Source organism: Gymnogyps californianus, chromosome 10 (assembly GCF_018139145.2).
Source record: "Gymnogyps californianus isolate 813 chromosome 10, ASM1813914v2, whole genome shotgun sequence".
Taxonomy (NCBI): domain Eukaryota; kingdom Metazoa; phylum Chordata; class Aves; order Accipitriformes; family Cathartidae; genus Gymnogyps; species Gymnogyps californianus.
In genome coordinates this window covers 905,831-920,020 of record NC_059480.1, presented here as the reverse complement: position 1 = coordinate 920,020, position 14,190 = coordinate 905,831, and the positions used below count along the sequence as shown (strand labels likewise).

General features: G+C 54.3%; 1 protein-coding gene across 1 annotated transcript in view; it reads left to right on the top strand.

Moving 5' to 3' along the window:
* The first annotated feature begins 2,400 nt into the window (after positions 1 to 2,400).
* Positions 2,401 to 14,190, top strand: part of SLCO2A1 (solute carrier organic anion transporter family member 2A1) — a 29,823-nt gene continuing 18,033 nt past the window's right edge. Inside the window, exon 1 of the mRNA XM_050902671.1 lies at positions 2,401 to 2,490. Coding sequence (XP_050758628.1) covers positions 2,401 to 2,490 — 90 coding nt within the window. The remainder of the gene's footprint in view (positions 2,491 to 14,190) is intronic.

The window sequence follows — 14,190 nt, the reverse complement described above, 5'->3', positions numbered from 1 at the left end:
AAAACGATCCCTGGAAGCTTATTCATGGGAGAGCAGACCAAGGCGCTGCACGGCGTGGGTAAGCAAGGTGTGCAGCCCCGCGGGGAGGTCCCCAGCGCTGTCAGTGGCTCACAGCTGGGTGCCAAGCAGGTGTTTTCTTCCCTTACCTATTGCAAGCGCTGCAGATCGAGAAATACAACGGCGGCGTGGGTTGCCAGCATGATTTCTTCCTGCCCTCCAGCAAATCAGCCCCTCTGGGGCGTCCCTCCGTGTCCGAGATCTAGCAAGGGCTCGCTGCGGGGGTGGCTGGACCCGGGGAGCACAGTGCTGCCTGGGGACCCGGGTCCTTTGGTTCGGAGCGCGTCAGAGGCTGCCCCAGCCTCTGTCTAGCCGGGACGTGTGATGGGTTCCCACCAAGGACCCGCATCCCCACGCGGCAGCGATGTCCAGCCCACGGGGGTGTTCACCAGGAGCTGCGTGCAGAGAGCCCTGATCCCCTTTTGACTCACCGCAGCCTTTCGCTTCCCCTCGTAGGAGTTACTAACCCCACCAGCACGAGGTTTCCAACCCCGTCCATGGCGTGCAGCATCGGGGCAGGGGCGTTTCTGCCCGCTGCCAGGCAGGGCACAGGCTTGTCGGGCATCGTGCTTCTTTCCCAGTACGTTTTGCTGCGTGGAGACAAATTTGTACGGAAAAAGCTGAAGTTAGTGGCCAAAAACAGCTGCTGCGTGGAGGTGGTTGTTATAACAAAGTGAGCGTCATGGGTCTCTGCAGAATAAACTGAAAAGACAGGGCTGTTAGCGAGCAGGTCAGGCATTGCCTGAAAAATGAGCTCAGCAGCATGTCAGGCTCACGGGGAGGATGGGAGACGAGCAGAGGAGATGTCGGCTTGCTTGAGCTTTTCTGTCGGTGAGGCTGAAACTCTCTGTCTCTTGCCACTGAGTGGCGGATAAAAGGGCTCGGCTAACTCTGACAGGGGGAAAAGGGTCTCTTCACATTGCACCCTGACCCCAGATCTAGGAAATTTGGAGATGGGAGTGGAAAAAGAGAGATGGGAAAATGGGATGCTTTCTTTGCCACCCATAGGGCAGTGATACCCACCCGTCCCTGCAAGCAGTGCTCCTGGGACGGGGTTAGGAAATTGGGAAGCTGACAGCCAAAATTAGCTCTTTTTAACTTAGCAACGCTCATTTTCACACTGCTTTCAAGCCCTACGCCTGGTCAGACTGGTGCCGGACCCCAAAGATCCCGACCTGGGGGTCCTGTCGCAGGACGGCTTGGGCGAGGCGGGAGGAAGGGAGCGCCCAGGGAGCCTCTCCCATGGGTGCAATGCACCCTCTCGTGGCGAGCGGCCACGGCGGGTGCCTGGGCAGGGCGTGCGTGTCGGTGGGTGCCCGCTGAGCAGGGCTCGGCTCCTTGGCAGCATACCGGGGCGTACGTAGGGACCCGCCAGCCCTCCCATGGGGAAACCGTTCAGGGAGCTGGGATTTGGTTCCTCCAGGCTCCGGGCACCCCGAGGCAGGCTCCACCGTTTCCCAAAGGGTCCCCCCACCTCTCTCTCTGCTCTGCTTTATGCGGGGAAAAGCAATAATTTTGGCAAAATACTTGAAGCCGGCTTCCCCTCAGCCGGGATCAACCTGCCCTTCTCCCTCTGACACTTTTCCTCCCTCTGAGGAGTCTGCAAAATAAATCAGTGCTTTGCATAAACAAAGCCCCGGAGAGGTATTGGTAAAAAAACAGTGCTCAGGAGCTTCACAAATGCAGTTTTTTTTCCACGAGAGAAAAGCAGAAGTTTTTTTTTTTCTCTGTAACCCCTTAACCCAGGGAGGGATTTCTCTGCCTGGCCACCCAATTTCCCCCCTCCTACCACCCAGGAGCCAAATCTCAGCTTGCTAAAAGGTGCCTCCCCTTCCTCTCGCCCCTTCAAGGGGGACTTGAATTAAAACCCCGGTCGCTTTCCCTGGGGAAGGCTGCGCTGCCGGTGCCGGTGCCTTGTCCAGCCACGTCCTTCAGCCTCTGATGTGAGCACAGCAGAGGGGAGCCCGCTGCAGGGGTGAGCGGCGGGTCGGGGCGCTGGGTGTCCCCCACGGCTGGGCAAGCATCGTCGCACCGGTCCCCATCCCCAAACTGGCCGGGGTTCAGCAAGCTCTCGCTCCCACCTGCTCCCTGCGCGCTGGCGTTGGCTTCCTGCGACTTTAAAGTTCCCTCGGCACACAAAGCAAAAGAGGGAGGAGAAAGGGTTTCATCATCAGTTAGGAGAGCAGACTTATAAAAACTTTGCGCTCAGGCTGCCTGCCTCACTCGCAGGCTTGGAGGGTTTTCGGCTCGGACCGTGCGGGCTGCCGGCGGCGGGACAGGCCGGAGAGAGACGGGAGCCCACGTGCAGCCCAGCTATTTGGGGCTCCCCGGGAAGCCCCCACGATGGGAGTCCACCCCGAAGCTGGCAAATCCCCAGTTGACGTCCCCAAAAGGTCCGGCACCTGCTCCCGGAGTATCTTCTGCAACATCAAGGTAAGGAGCGGTGCCTGGCAGGGATGCGCTGCTTCTCCAGTGGGGAGGGAGGGGGATGCTTGCGGCAGAGAGCGACCCCAACCCATCCCATAGGTCCCCGCATCCCCAGTACAAACCACCAGTAAAACGAAGGGTGTTTCCTAAGATGCAGAATTTGAAAGTCCACTCCTCGGGCAGTCCTGGATAACATCGCTGAGGTCCGTCCCGCTCGGTGCATGGGAAGGGCTGGGGGGGCTCGGTGGGTTTTGGAGCGGTACCCTGCACGGCGCATGGGTGTTACACCCCATGGAAGCGGCGTGGGCAGCTCTCCGTGGGCTGCAGGGCTTACCCACGGCGTCCGGTACACAGTGTGCTGCTGCTTAGGGAATGATTAACCACATCCTGGTGCGAAAAGAAAACACTGCCCTATAATAACACTGACTTGCTTTAAAAACCTTGGTGAGAAGGACGTTTTGAGTGACAGAAGCAAAATCTCGGCGGGTTGAAGTGGGTTTTCTGGTGTTGGCTGCCCAGTTACTCACCTGTCCCTATTAGCAAGGCAAGAGCTGTCATCTTAAAGCCAGTCCCTGCCTGAGCTTCAGGCTCTTGAGCTCACTGCCTGTGTGAGAAAACACCAGCCACCCTGGCCACCTCTCACGTTTTAAACCCTGCTAACCAGCGTGCTTTTACACCACCCCTCGCCCTGTCTGGTTTTTTTTTTTTTTTCCCCCATGCAGCACATTTTGGCCCCGTTTTTGGATGGGCACCGAGGCTGCTGCATGTGCTGGTTCCTGTCCCCGGGACATCCGCCTGCGTTGGCCAGGATTTCCCTGGTGCTGGGAGCGGGGAGGGGGGGGGGATATTTTCGTGCCTCGCTTGGCAGCACCTCCACACATCAGCATCCGAAGCAGCCGGGTGCAGTTTTGGGGAACGATGACTCCCAGCAGCGCCTGCCCACGGGCAGAGCAGCTTTGGGTACGTGAGAGGGGCCGCCAGCAAGCAGGACCCCCTTGTGCCGGTGCTGCTGGTCATGCCCGGGGTTGGGCTGTGATTTCCCACTAGTGTTACTGAATATGAGCGTGCGTTTGCTGCGAGGAAGGGTTTGTCAGCGCTTCCCAGCCAAGCGTGTTTTCAGGAGCGTGCAGGCGTGGGTAAAGCATCGCGGTCCGGGATGGGTTTGGGTTTTATTTGCCACCCATCTTTCCTCGCCTTGCGTGAAGGGTGGCACTGCCCGCTCTCTTTGGGCTGTGCTTGCTTGGGGTTGGTTTCTGGGCAGCGAAAGTTTCGCCGAATCGCGGGAGCCCCAATAGTTCTGTCGGGGTGCCTGGGGATGCTTTAGGTGCCGTGGGATGCTTTAGGGTGTCTGGGGCTGTTCCCAACAGGCTGTTCCTCCTCCTGGGGGCTCCCAGGGCTGGAGGCGTCATCCTGGATGACGTCTTCCAGTCCTACATCCCTGAAGGTCCCCGCTGCCTGGGCTGGGCTATTCCAGCAGGTGACTTGATGGCCCTTTTTGGCTGTGAGCTCCGGGAGGAAGAGCTTGAGATTACCCTGGGTAATTTAGGGCTGCCTCTGGGTTACTCTGCCATGCCTCTGGAGGGGACTGGCGACCTGACCCCTCCTCTGCTGGAGGTGCAAAAGGTGGCCCTAACCCCCTCCGAGCTGCTCCAGTAATGACCATGGCTCAGGGTGAGTAAAGTCACCCGAAAACAGAGCTCTTCTTGCAGTTCATGCTCTTCCCTGGAAATACGCACAGCTGCCTTCAGCTGCGCGCTTACAGGGCAGCATGCAAACGTATCCTGGAACTGAAAAAAACATTGCCAAACCCGATGCCTTTTTCAGGATGTAAAACTTTAGGGTTAAAAAAAAAAAAAAGCCCCAACAAATAAATGTTAATCCATTTCTGCAGCCCACAGGCAGCCGCAGGATGCAGGGTGTGGGTGCCATAGGAGTCGGGCTGGGTGCTCAGCACCCCACACGCCCCAGGGCGCTTGCTCAGGGCTGTGTCCGGGACCTCCTAGGGGCATTTGATGACACAAGGGTGTCACTTTGCTGGCGGCAGGAGCTCTGGCTGTGCCGGGAGGTGCCTGGCTGGCTGCCTGCGCCCGTCAGCTCCAGCTCGAATCGCCCAGCGTCTGGTGCCGGCTGGAGGGCTCAAGTCTTAATTTCAAAATGAGCAAGGAGACTGGAGCTCCCCAGAGCGGCCTCGCACCCACCGCTGAGCCCGTCTGGAGGGTCCCAGGAGGGGATTTTGGAGGGAGAGGTGGTGCTGCAGCAGCACCCGGTGTGGCAACCGTGTGCGGGACCCCGTGCAGAGTGACCCCATGAGCTGGAGATGCCAGCAGAGACCCTCACCTCCCGCCTGCCCTGGCTGGCGCAAATACAGCTGCACTAAAGGAAAACCCAGCACGTGAAAAGAAGCACTTTGTTTTAAAAAGTCAACGGGTTTTTGCTAAATCAAGGGGAACCAGCCCTCGCTTTAGCACAGCCCAACGCTGGCACCGTGCAAGAAGCACGTTAAGGAACGGTTTGAGCTCTATCAAAACATGCTTGTTGGCATCAGACGGCTGATAGGTACCCCCTGCGATGGTGGGGAGTCAGGACACCCACCCCTTGGTGAAAAGTTCTTGCTTTTAAGAGCAAATGTATATAAATTGACAGGCAATGACATCCCCCACCCTTTCCCGACCTGTTCGCTCTTCCTGTGCTGTGACGTTTGTGTTAAAAATACATATACATTAAAAAAAAATAACTGCTTCAAGGTAGGAAAGCACTAGCCTGTGTGCAGTTGCCAATCCTCTCAGCCCTGAAAAATTAGTAGAAAATCGAAGCGTCACAACTGAATTTCCAGGTTTGAGAAGTTGTTTTGTTGTGAATGTGTCGTCAGAGGGCAAGGCGTACCGTAAACATGTCAGTTTATATGGCTTTGTAGCTCTTGTTTGTACGAGAAGGCATTGGTGCTGCGAATAATGTATTGTATAAAGTCTTCACCCAGCACCTAATTGCGTGGGAAGCTGCTGGCATCATCCCACACAGAGAGAGGTACTACAAAGGGATTTAAATTAATTAGACACAGCGTCCTCGTATAAGCGATGGCAGTTGCTGACGGGGACAGTATTTCCAACACAACAAAATCCCCGAGTTGTAGCAGGCTCCAAGTCTTAATCACGACGCTCGTGTTTAATCCATAACTCTCACATGCCAGGATCATTTTCAGCGTGTCTTTTGCAGGGCTGGGACCAAAAATAACAAATTATTTTTCCATGCAAACCGTCTTGCTCCTCCATGTTCCCTGTGCTGGGGACCACTGCCTCCCTGTGCCGGTTCCTGTTGCTCTCGGGGAGGGCGGGTCGGCACTGGCCCCGTTACCGCTGATGTTCAGAAGTGGGGAGCATGATGGTGCCGGGGACGGGCATCACGATACCTCAGGCTATGGGCATCAGAGAGGGACAGGTCCTGGTGGAAAGCAGCGGTTTTAATGGTTCTGCAGGGATTTGAAGAGCGGGATATGGGGACGGCAGCTCTGGGGATGGATGGTATGGAGGCGCTGCGGGGGATGCAGGAGGACCGGTGCAGAAGCAGGCGCTCGGGAGGCAATGCCCCGTGGATGTGGCCGCTGGCTCATATCCGTGCTCTGGCACAGCAGGCGTTTACAGCTGATCTCTGTACCCTACGGGAACGTGGTTGGTGACGGTTCCTTGTTGCTGCTGTGGAAGTTACTCCCTGTTATACGTGGGTACTAATGACTGTAGCTAATACTGCAATTACACCGAACGGCACCAAGGCGCTCTCTACGCTGATATTTAAGGGCACTGCCTGGCTCAGCCGTGTTTGCTGTCTGCACCGTATCTCGTAGCTGGAATAAACCTGGTCATTGTGCTTATGTTTTTGAGTGCCCTCTCAGATGTGGCAGGGTTGCTTGAACCCCTCTAGAAGCTGGCTGTTTGTCTTGAATCACCTTGAAGAGAGAAAGCAGAATGCAAAAGGCCTTCAGTTTTTGGGGCTGGGAGGTTGCTGCTGAGCCCTGTCCCCTACGAGAAGCCTCGAGCATCTCTGTAATCCCACAGCGGTGGCGGAGATGGGGGACGATGAGCCCCCTACTTTGAAGTTCACCAGAGCTTCCAGGGTTGTGCTGACTGGCACTGGGATTTTGGGGGGTTGCAGTTGTGTCGCTTGGCAAATGTGGGATGAAGCCAACCTTCAGGTGGATGCCAGCACCCGGTGGCACTGAGGACACTGAGGACCTCACAGCCTAAAGGAACAAAATAGGTCTGAAAGGTGGAGGAGAAGTGGATGGCTAGTCTTTTTGATACCCATGCATGGCCATGGACCCCATCGATGTCCCATGGTCCAGAGTCCTAACTGCTGTCTCCAGTCATCATGTCCATGCCCACCTTGCCCTTCCAGACATCCATTGAAAAAGGATTATTTCAAAGGCGTTATCTATTTGCAGTGCCTCGGATGTTTTGGCTGCTTCACCTTTATTGTCTCTTCCATGGTTTTGTGCTATTTTAATTATAGCTAATTGCTTGTTTGGGATCCCCAGAAACAGGACAAGGAGGAAAGCTTTGTAAATATCTTGTTACTTTGCCGAGTTGGACTGGTTTCAGCTGGAAGCCAGTTAGCTGGAGAGCGCAGGGGAGCAGCATGAAATGGTTGGGAGCGCAGGCAGGAGGAGGCTTTTAGCCTGCGGACCGCCTGGCATGGAAAAGGAAGCAGGAGGATAACACAGAGTTATTGTGACTTATGTCAGCTGGAGGGAGTCCAGGGGCAGATTTAAAAGCCTTAGGGGCAGATTTCAAAGCCTTAGGGGCAGATTTAAATTGGGTGCTATATTGGGGCAGGGAGAGGGATGGTATGGAAGAGTGTAGGAGAGGCGACAGCAAGGTTGGGAGGAGACTGTGGGCTCTCAGAGTGTGGTAAGGCTTAAAAGCATCTCAGGGTGAAGATGGTGGGGGCATGCAGGGTGCAATGGCCAGGAGCAGGGAGCTCTCCCCTCCCTGGGCAGGCTGGATGCCTTCTACAGAAGAAACAGGAGCCTTGCCTTGGGGTCTGAGGTCCCAACAGCATCAGGGCAAGTTTTTTGTCCCTTCCTTTAAAGAGACTAAAGGAATTTGCTGAGAGGAGTGTATTTCAGAAGCCTGGAGATGTAACAGTTGTGCTCTCATATCCTGTTGGAAAAGACTGTGAATTGCTTTATTTAGCTGTTAGCAAGAATAGGAGATTCATCAAGTCATTGGTCTCGAGACAGCATGGCTGTAGGTTTGGAGAGGGAAGCACCGAGAGGAGAAAGTCATTGTTGATTAGGGCCATTGGTTTAAGCAAGAAAATCAAAGGATATTCCAATACTGGGCACTATGCAAGGAGAGACGAGCGTTTGTAGCAAAGAAGCAAGCAGGGTCCTTAGGACAAGAGGGGGTGGCATGGGGAGAAGGACCTGCAGTGACTGGGGTCTTCCAGCATTTGTGGTGATGGTGCTGGCATCAGAAAGCAAAGGTTGGGTTTGGATGGTTCGGACACTGTGTTTATGTCTGGTTTTGGTGGGATCAGGTTTCAAAAGGGCAGAACCCTCTGGCCTTCACCAGCAATACCAGCAGCAGGATAAGGAAAAAGATGGGGAAGAGCCAGACGGTAAAACGGGTTGGAAAGTTTAGTGGGATCAAGGTCTAGGAGACGTGAAACAAGATAATTTTATGAGGGGCGAGGTGGTTCAGTGCCCAAACACAACCAAGGAGTGGTCAGCGTAGATAAGATTATCATGAGCAAAATGAGAGAGGAGTGTCGCTGATAGGGAGCACAAGGCATGGCCAGGGCTGCGGGCGTGCGAGAGGAATGTTTACATACGCTTGTGGGTCAGGGAAAACGAAGCCAAGCTGAAGCTACCTTCAAGGAAATCATGATCGGATCCCGAGGCACCGTAAAGAAGAGGGACGTTCAGAAAAAAATGAAAGAGCAAAGACCCAACCACACAAATTACCTGTGACCTCGGTCTGGTTGCAGGAAGAAAGAAGGCTGCTTAACAATATGCATTGTATTTTGCAGGCAGAAGTATTTTCTCAGCAGCAGCTTGGGAAGCAGCAAACCCTCGCACCTCACACGCTGAGGGTCTGGTCTCAGCAATCCTCCGCAGCCAAAAAAAGCCTCCTTTCTTTCTGACATCTGCGATGCGCACCTGCAGGTTAAGGCGGGGACGTGTTTTTATGTCCCCTAGAGCGCTCCCTCTACAGCAACTGAGCAAAGCAGGGCTTGCACAGATCTTACAAGCGCATCGGGATACGGTGCAGGGAAATCCCATGTGTACATTTGTTGCAAAAAGAGCAAACATTGTCTTTGCACTTGACAATTGGGGGTTGTAAAGCGTGGATTACTTGGCAGTAGACACTCATCATTGCAACTAATCATCTGGGCAGCAGCGTGCTTCAGACAATCCCTAACCATTTTAAATTTTTTATTAGTTTATTTTTTGCAGTAGAAATAAAATTTAGGAGCCAACTTCTGCCATTGGACCGTGCTCCAGGCTCGGAGGTTTTGTGCTAAGGGACGTGCTGTGTGGCAGGGTATTTGGTTCCTTCTGTGGAAATGTTGCCTTTTTTTTTTTTCATCTTTCACCGTGCTTTTTGATCTATAAATCTAGGCAGCTGCATGTAGGAAAGAGATGCCAAGGAGGGACATATTTCCCCACGCATGTCCGTATACTTTTCATTTCCAGCTGATATATTTCTTTTGGACTGAGTGATCTCAGCCGTCCTACTGCAGGAGGATCTCTTGGTGCAGTGAGTGTTGATCATATGCAAGCTCTAAAATAAACAGCCTGTCTTCTCCCTGACTATTAAAATTTTGAGGATATTCTTACTACTTCCTAAAGTTCCCCCCTCCCCTTTCTTTTTTCCCTTTGGAAGCTCAGGAGAGTAAAGTGGAAGAAGCCTTCAGAGGTGGGCAGGTTGGGGTCTCCTGCTTTGGGCCGTGACTTTCCACTAAGGTCAAACAATTTTGCTTTGGCCCTCTGGAGCCCAAAATGCAACTCTAATAGTATTACACGGAGGGAAAGAGCTAACAGAGCATCCTTACTCTTAGTCCTTTCCAAACATTTACTCCAGCCAGATTAATTTTGCGCCTTCCTGCAACGACTGCTCTTGGCCACGTCCTACCTCGGTGTCATCGGTCAGCGGGGATCTCCGCTCCTCTTTACAGCTCCCCAGGCAGCTCTTGCGTCCGTCTAATGAATCAAGCCCTGGCTCTTTCCATCCACGCTGCTAGTGGCGCTGCCGTGGGAAGGCTGTTGGGCACGGAGGTTAGCACCGGTGCATGCACGTGAGAGCCGGAGCTGGGAGCTGCTAATGCTCTCTCCTCACAGGGTGAGCTGCGCCATCAACATTTCCACCTTCTCTATCTCCAGGCAGGGCTGCCAAGGTGAAGGCACTGAAAAACGAGGTGCGGGATGACTGTGGACACGAGTGCCGCTACCACAGCATGAAGCTGTGGAAGCGGAGGAAGGAATTAAGCCTTAACTCACTCCTCCAGGTGGCAGAGAGGGAAGGGCAGGGGCTCTGCCGCACATAGCAGCATCTTCCCAAGCCCCTGGTCCCTGCAGAGCAGAGCCAGGCTCCCACCTGGAGGAGTCTTCTGGCTCCTGGAGGAGTCTCCTGGCTCCTGGAGGCTCCATAGAGGCAGTTCACTCCTTTGAAATAAAAAGAAACCTGATTTATTTTTTTTTTACCTGGCCTTGACTCTGACTCACGTCCAACCCATGCATGCTGGGCTTATCAAGCACTTAATGTTTGGGTTTTTTCTTTCTTATTTAACCCAACTTGCCAAGCATTTTATTGGCTGCCTTGGTGACCAAGGGATGCTCCCCCAGCCTGCCCCCCCAAAAACCTCTTACGAAACAGTCCACCTTTCATAATAGGCTTTTCTAAAGTCCAGTCTCCGTGTACCTGTTTGTTAAGGCCAATGACAGTGGTGACAGTGCATTATCTTATGTAAGCAATATGGAAAGAGAGACACACGAGACAAGGGAATACAGCTTAGCGGACCCAGTATGTGACATGGGGCAGTGCAGGCGCCTGCTGCCTACCAGCACTGCCGCAACAGTGCCTGCTCCAATGCACGCATCCAGCCCCGGGAGCAGCAACCTCCCTCTGACCCCAAAAGCTTCTGACCCCAAGAACACCCACCTCAAGGATGGGTTTACCCCCTGGCTCTGGCTTCCTCATCCTTGTCTGCTTTATGGGTTCAGCACGAGGCTGGGAGACCCCCTGTCTCCTCCCAGAGCCTTATTTTATTCCCTGTGAGCTTCAGGGAAGTGGAAAGGGTGCAAGTGGGTCTTCTGAGGTGGCTGCAAGGGCTGAAACGCTGTCTCGGACATCTCCCAGGAGTGTACCAGCCACCATGGCCATACCTGGCATCCCATGGGGACATCTTGGTGCCAGTATAGGATCTCAGCCTTGCTGCCGCATCCTCGTGCCTGGGGGCTGCCTGCAGCCCAGCCTGCCCCCCCTCAGCTCCACCAGCCCTCCAGGTCGAGTATTTGTTGAACGTGTCTCCTCTGAAGGAAGTACGGGTTGGGATTGACCGAATAGCTGCCAGCTCTCTGCTTTGAACCTGAGAAGTGTTGTCCAGACCGTGGAGGGACCAGTCCCCTCTCTTCCCTGCAACAGGGTGGGTTTCTCTTCCTTACGAAAAAGCATCGCCCTGGGAGGTGCTAGTCCCCACGAAGTGGGTGGGGGGGAGCAGCGTGTCTGCGAGGGACCTTCCCCCTGGCCTTTGCTTCCCTTTTAGATGAAGTGTGTCTTGGAAAGGAGTCAAGTGTCTTGTATAAACAGCCTGGAGTCGGGATCGGTCAGGCGCTCTGAAGGAAACGTGGGGGTGATTAAGAGGGGATTTTGTATGTGTGTGTGCGGGTGCATGTGGGCGCACGCCTTTGGCCTCTCCGCGCTGCTCCCTGGCTGCCCGCGATTGCTGTTTGCCTGCAGCTCCAAAAATACACCAGGCTGTGATGGGAGCATCTGCTCCGGAGGGTCAGCACTTCGTATTCGTGGGAGTGTCCCCAGCTCCTTAACCTCCCACCATGCCTTCGCCTTCGGTGCCGTTGTGTCGGCTTTGCATCAGCAAAACCTCCCTTCAAATGGGCTTGGCTCTTCTTTAAAAACCCCTTCTTCATTATGGAAGATGGATGATAGCAGCTCCGTCCCCCTCCTGGGGTTGCTCGGCGGGTGTGTGGGGCCAGCGCAGCACATCTGGTGCTCTCTGCAGCTGGAAGGGACCAGGTCAGTGCTGGATTCCATGGACCAGCAGGTTGTGGGTGGTCAGCATAAACATGTGGGGACAGGGACACATGGGAAGAGGGACAGGGATGGGAGAGACCCGTGAGGACCCGCGAGGGGACACGGGAGAGTGGTGCCCTTCATCTCCACCAGCCTCAGAGGTCTGCTCTCCCCAGCCGGAGCGTCTCGGCCAGTGCCAAGGTCAGGCGGTGCACGGGCTCCTTTTGGGGAGCCCTCTAAGTAAGCCCTGCTCCCAGCTATTTGCACTCAGAGCCTTCAAGGTTTGGGCCGTCATTATTTTAATTAGAATTGAGTCTGCTGAATGTAGGGGAAGTCTTAAATCAGGCACATCTCTCACCTCCGGACAGTCAAAGTGCGTCTGGAAAAGCCAAGCTCCAGCTGCACAAGCCCTGGAGCAAAGACTGTTTTGCTTTGCTCCGACTGTTTTGGGTGGCAGCTTCTTCCCAAGCAAAAAAAAAAAAATTCTCCTCTGCCCTTCCCCTCCCATCCTCCGGGCTAAGCCGCATCCAAGGGCTGAGGCTGCTGTGGGGTCTCAGTGCCAGCAGTGGCACGGGGCAGGATCGGGTCCCCTGAGCATCCCTCCTGCTCTTCTGCCTTTCCTGCTGACCCTGCTCGCAGGAGCCGGATTAGAAGGACTCATGGGCGGGGGGGGAGCAGTCGCACCCCAAAGTCTTTCTCTCCCCTTGTCGTTGCTCTCCAGCTGCATTTCTCCCACCTTGCCTTCCCTCACAGCACGCAGCCCCAGCTTGCTCCCAGGCATCTCGGAATCCACGGTCCCGTTTTGTCCGTCCCCAGGCTATCACCAAGACATAAACCCATCTCAGGCCATCTCCTGCCAGCTCTGCCTTTTCCTGCCTGCCCTCTCTGACCACAGCTTGTCCCTCTCATCTCCTGCCCTCCATCCTCTCGTGAAGCACAGCCAGTGCAGGTTCCCCATGGTCCTTCCATGCCTCTACCTTCTCCCCATCCCCTGCCAGCCCCAGCTTTTCGGGGAGTCAGACTGCCTCTCCTCCTCATCTTCCCTCCCTACCGGCATCCTCTCTCTCCTCAACTCTTCTCATCTCCCCATCTGCCCTGGGATTCGGCTGACATTTGCTGCGCTAAATTCAGCCTCGGTGATCCACCCTCTTCCCTCCCCGTTGGTAAACAGCTTTTGCTTCTCCAGCTAACGCCTCGCACCGGGAGAGCTCTCCCTCCAGCTGCTCTGCATCTCAGGCGGTCCCGGCCCTCCGCTGTTTAGCCAGCGCTTCCTTATTCGAATGACTTCAATAGGGTCTGGCCGGAGCTGCAGGAACAAAAATTAATGTTCTTTGGCAAGAAGATCCCCTCTCCGTTTCTCATCCTCGCAGGAGTCACCTCTCTGCTCCAGCCCAGCCCAGCTGAACTAATTACACGGTGATCCCAGGTCAGGATTGGGGAAGGTGAAGGTGGTGGATGCAGCTTTCACCCGCAGGACCGTGTGCTGGGATGGGTTTTTGAACGTAGGAGTTGATAGCTGGAGGGTGTAGAGGTCATTCTGCTTCAAGAGTTTACTTTCAGATGTTTCACTTCCACTTTGTCCCTGTCTGGGATGGTTTCCCGTGTTAAACCCACGTCGTTGCTCTGCGGCTTTTTGTCGGGGCAAAGTCCCAGCCTGGGACTTTGTCCTCTCCTGCTCGGCTGCTGCGGTGGCAGATGCCTGCCTGATGCTAGCCTGTCTGCTGACACCCCTCCAAGATGTGGCTGGGGAGTTCATGATGGCAGCTTGTCCCTGTGACCCTTCTTCCCTCTTTTTTGGTGTTTGCCTTTCTCCTTCTACTTTTCTGTGGTCTCCAGGTTGTTCCCAGCCTGCCCTCTCACTGCCATGGCTCCGTTTTCTCCTCCTCCTTCATCTCCATCCTCTTCTCTCCCACTGTCTGTCAGCATCTCTCCCGTCTCTTATGCTTTTAGATACCTAGCTGTGTCTTCTGGCTAGTGCTGTCCTCCCTCGCAGAAGCTTCCCAAGAAGCCATCTTCTTGCCCATCTTCTTCTACCCAAATTCTCTTGCAATTGGTGGACCTGGCTCTGCGTCCTCCTCTGCTCCCCAAAAAGCCACTCCACCCACCCATGGCATTTGCATCCTCCGTGTCGGGTGGACAATTCCGTTCTTTTTGTGGTGGGTTTTGGTGTTGGTTTTTTTTTCACACAATGGGTCAGGGCTTCTGGGTGCTACTGCCATTTCAAATAAATACTAATAACGAGTATTGCTACTCTCCTAGCCAAGGACGTAAGGAATTTGTCAGCCCTGCAGTACCTTTGATTCCCCCATTCATCATCTCGGGCTTCCCGCCGTTATCTTTGTGGGACATGCTTCCGGTATTCAGCAAATATTTGATTTCCTGTGAATTTAAATAAAAAGACCTTTTCCCTTTTCCCTTTTTTTTTTTTTTTTTTTTAAATGATTTTAAAATACCTTTGGCA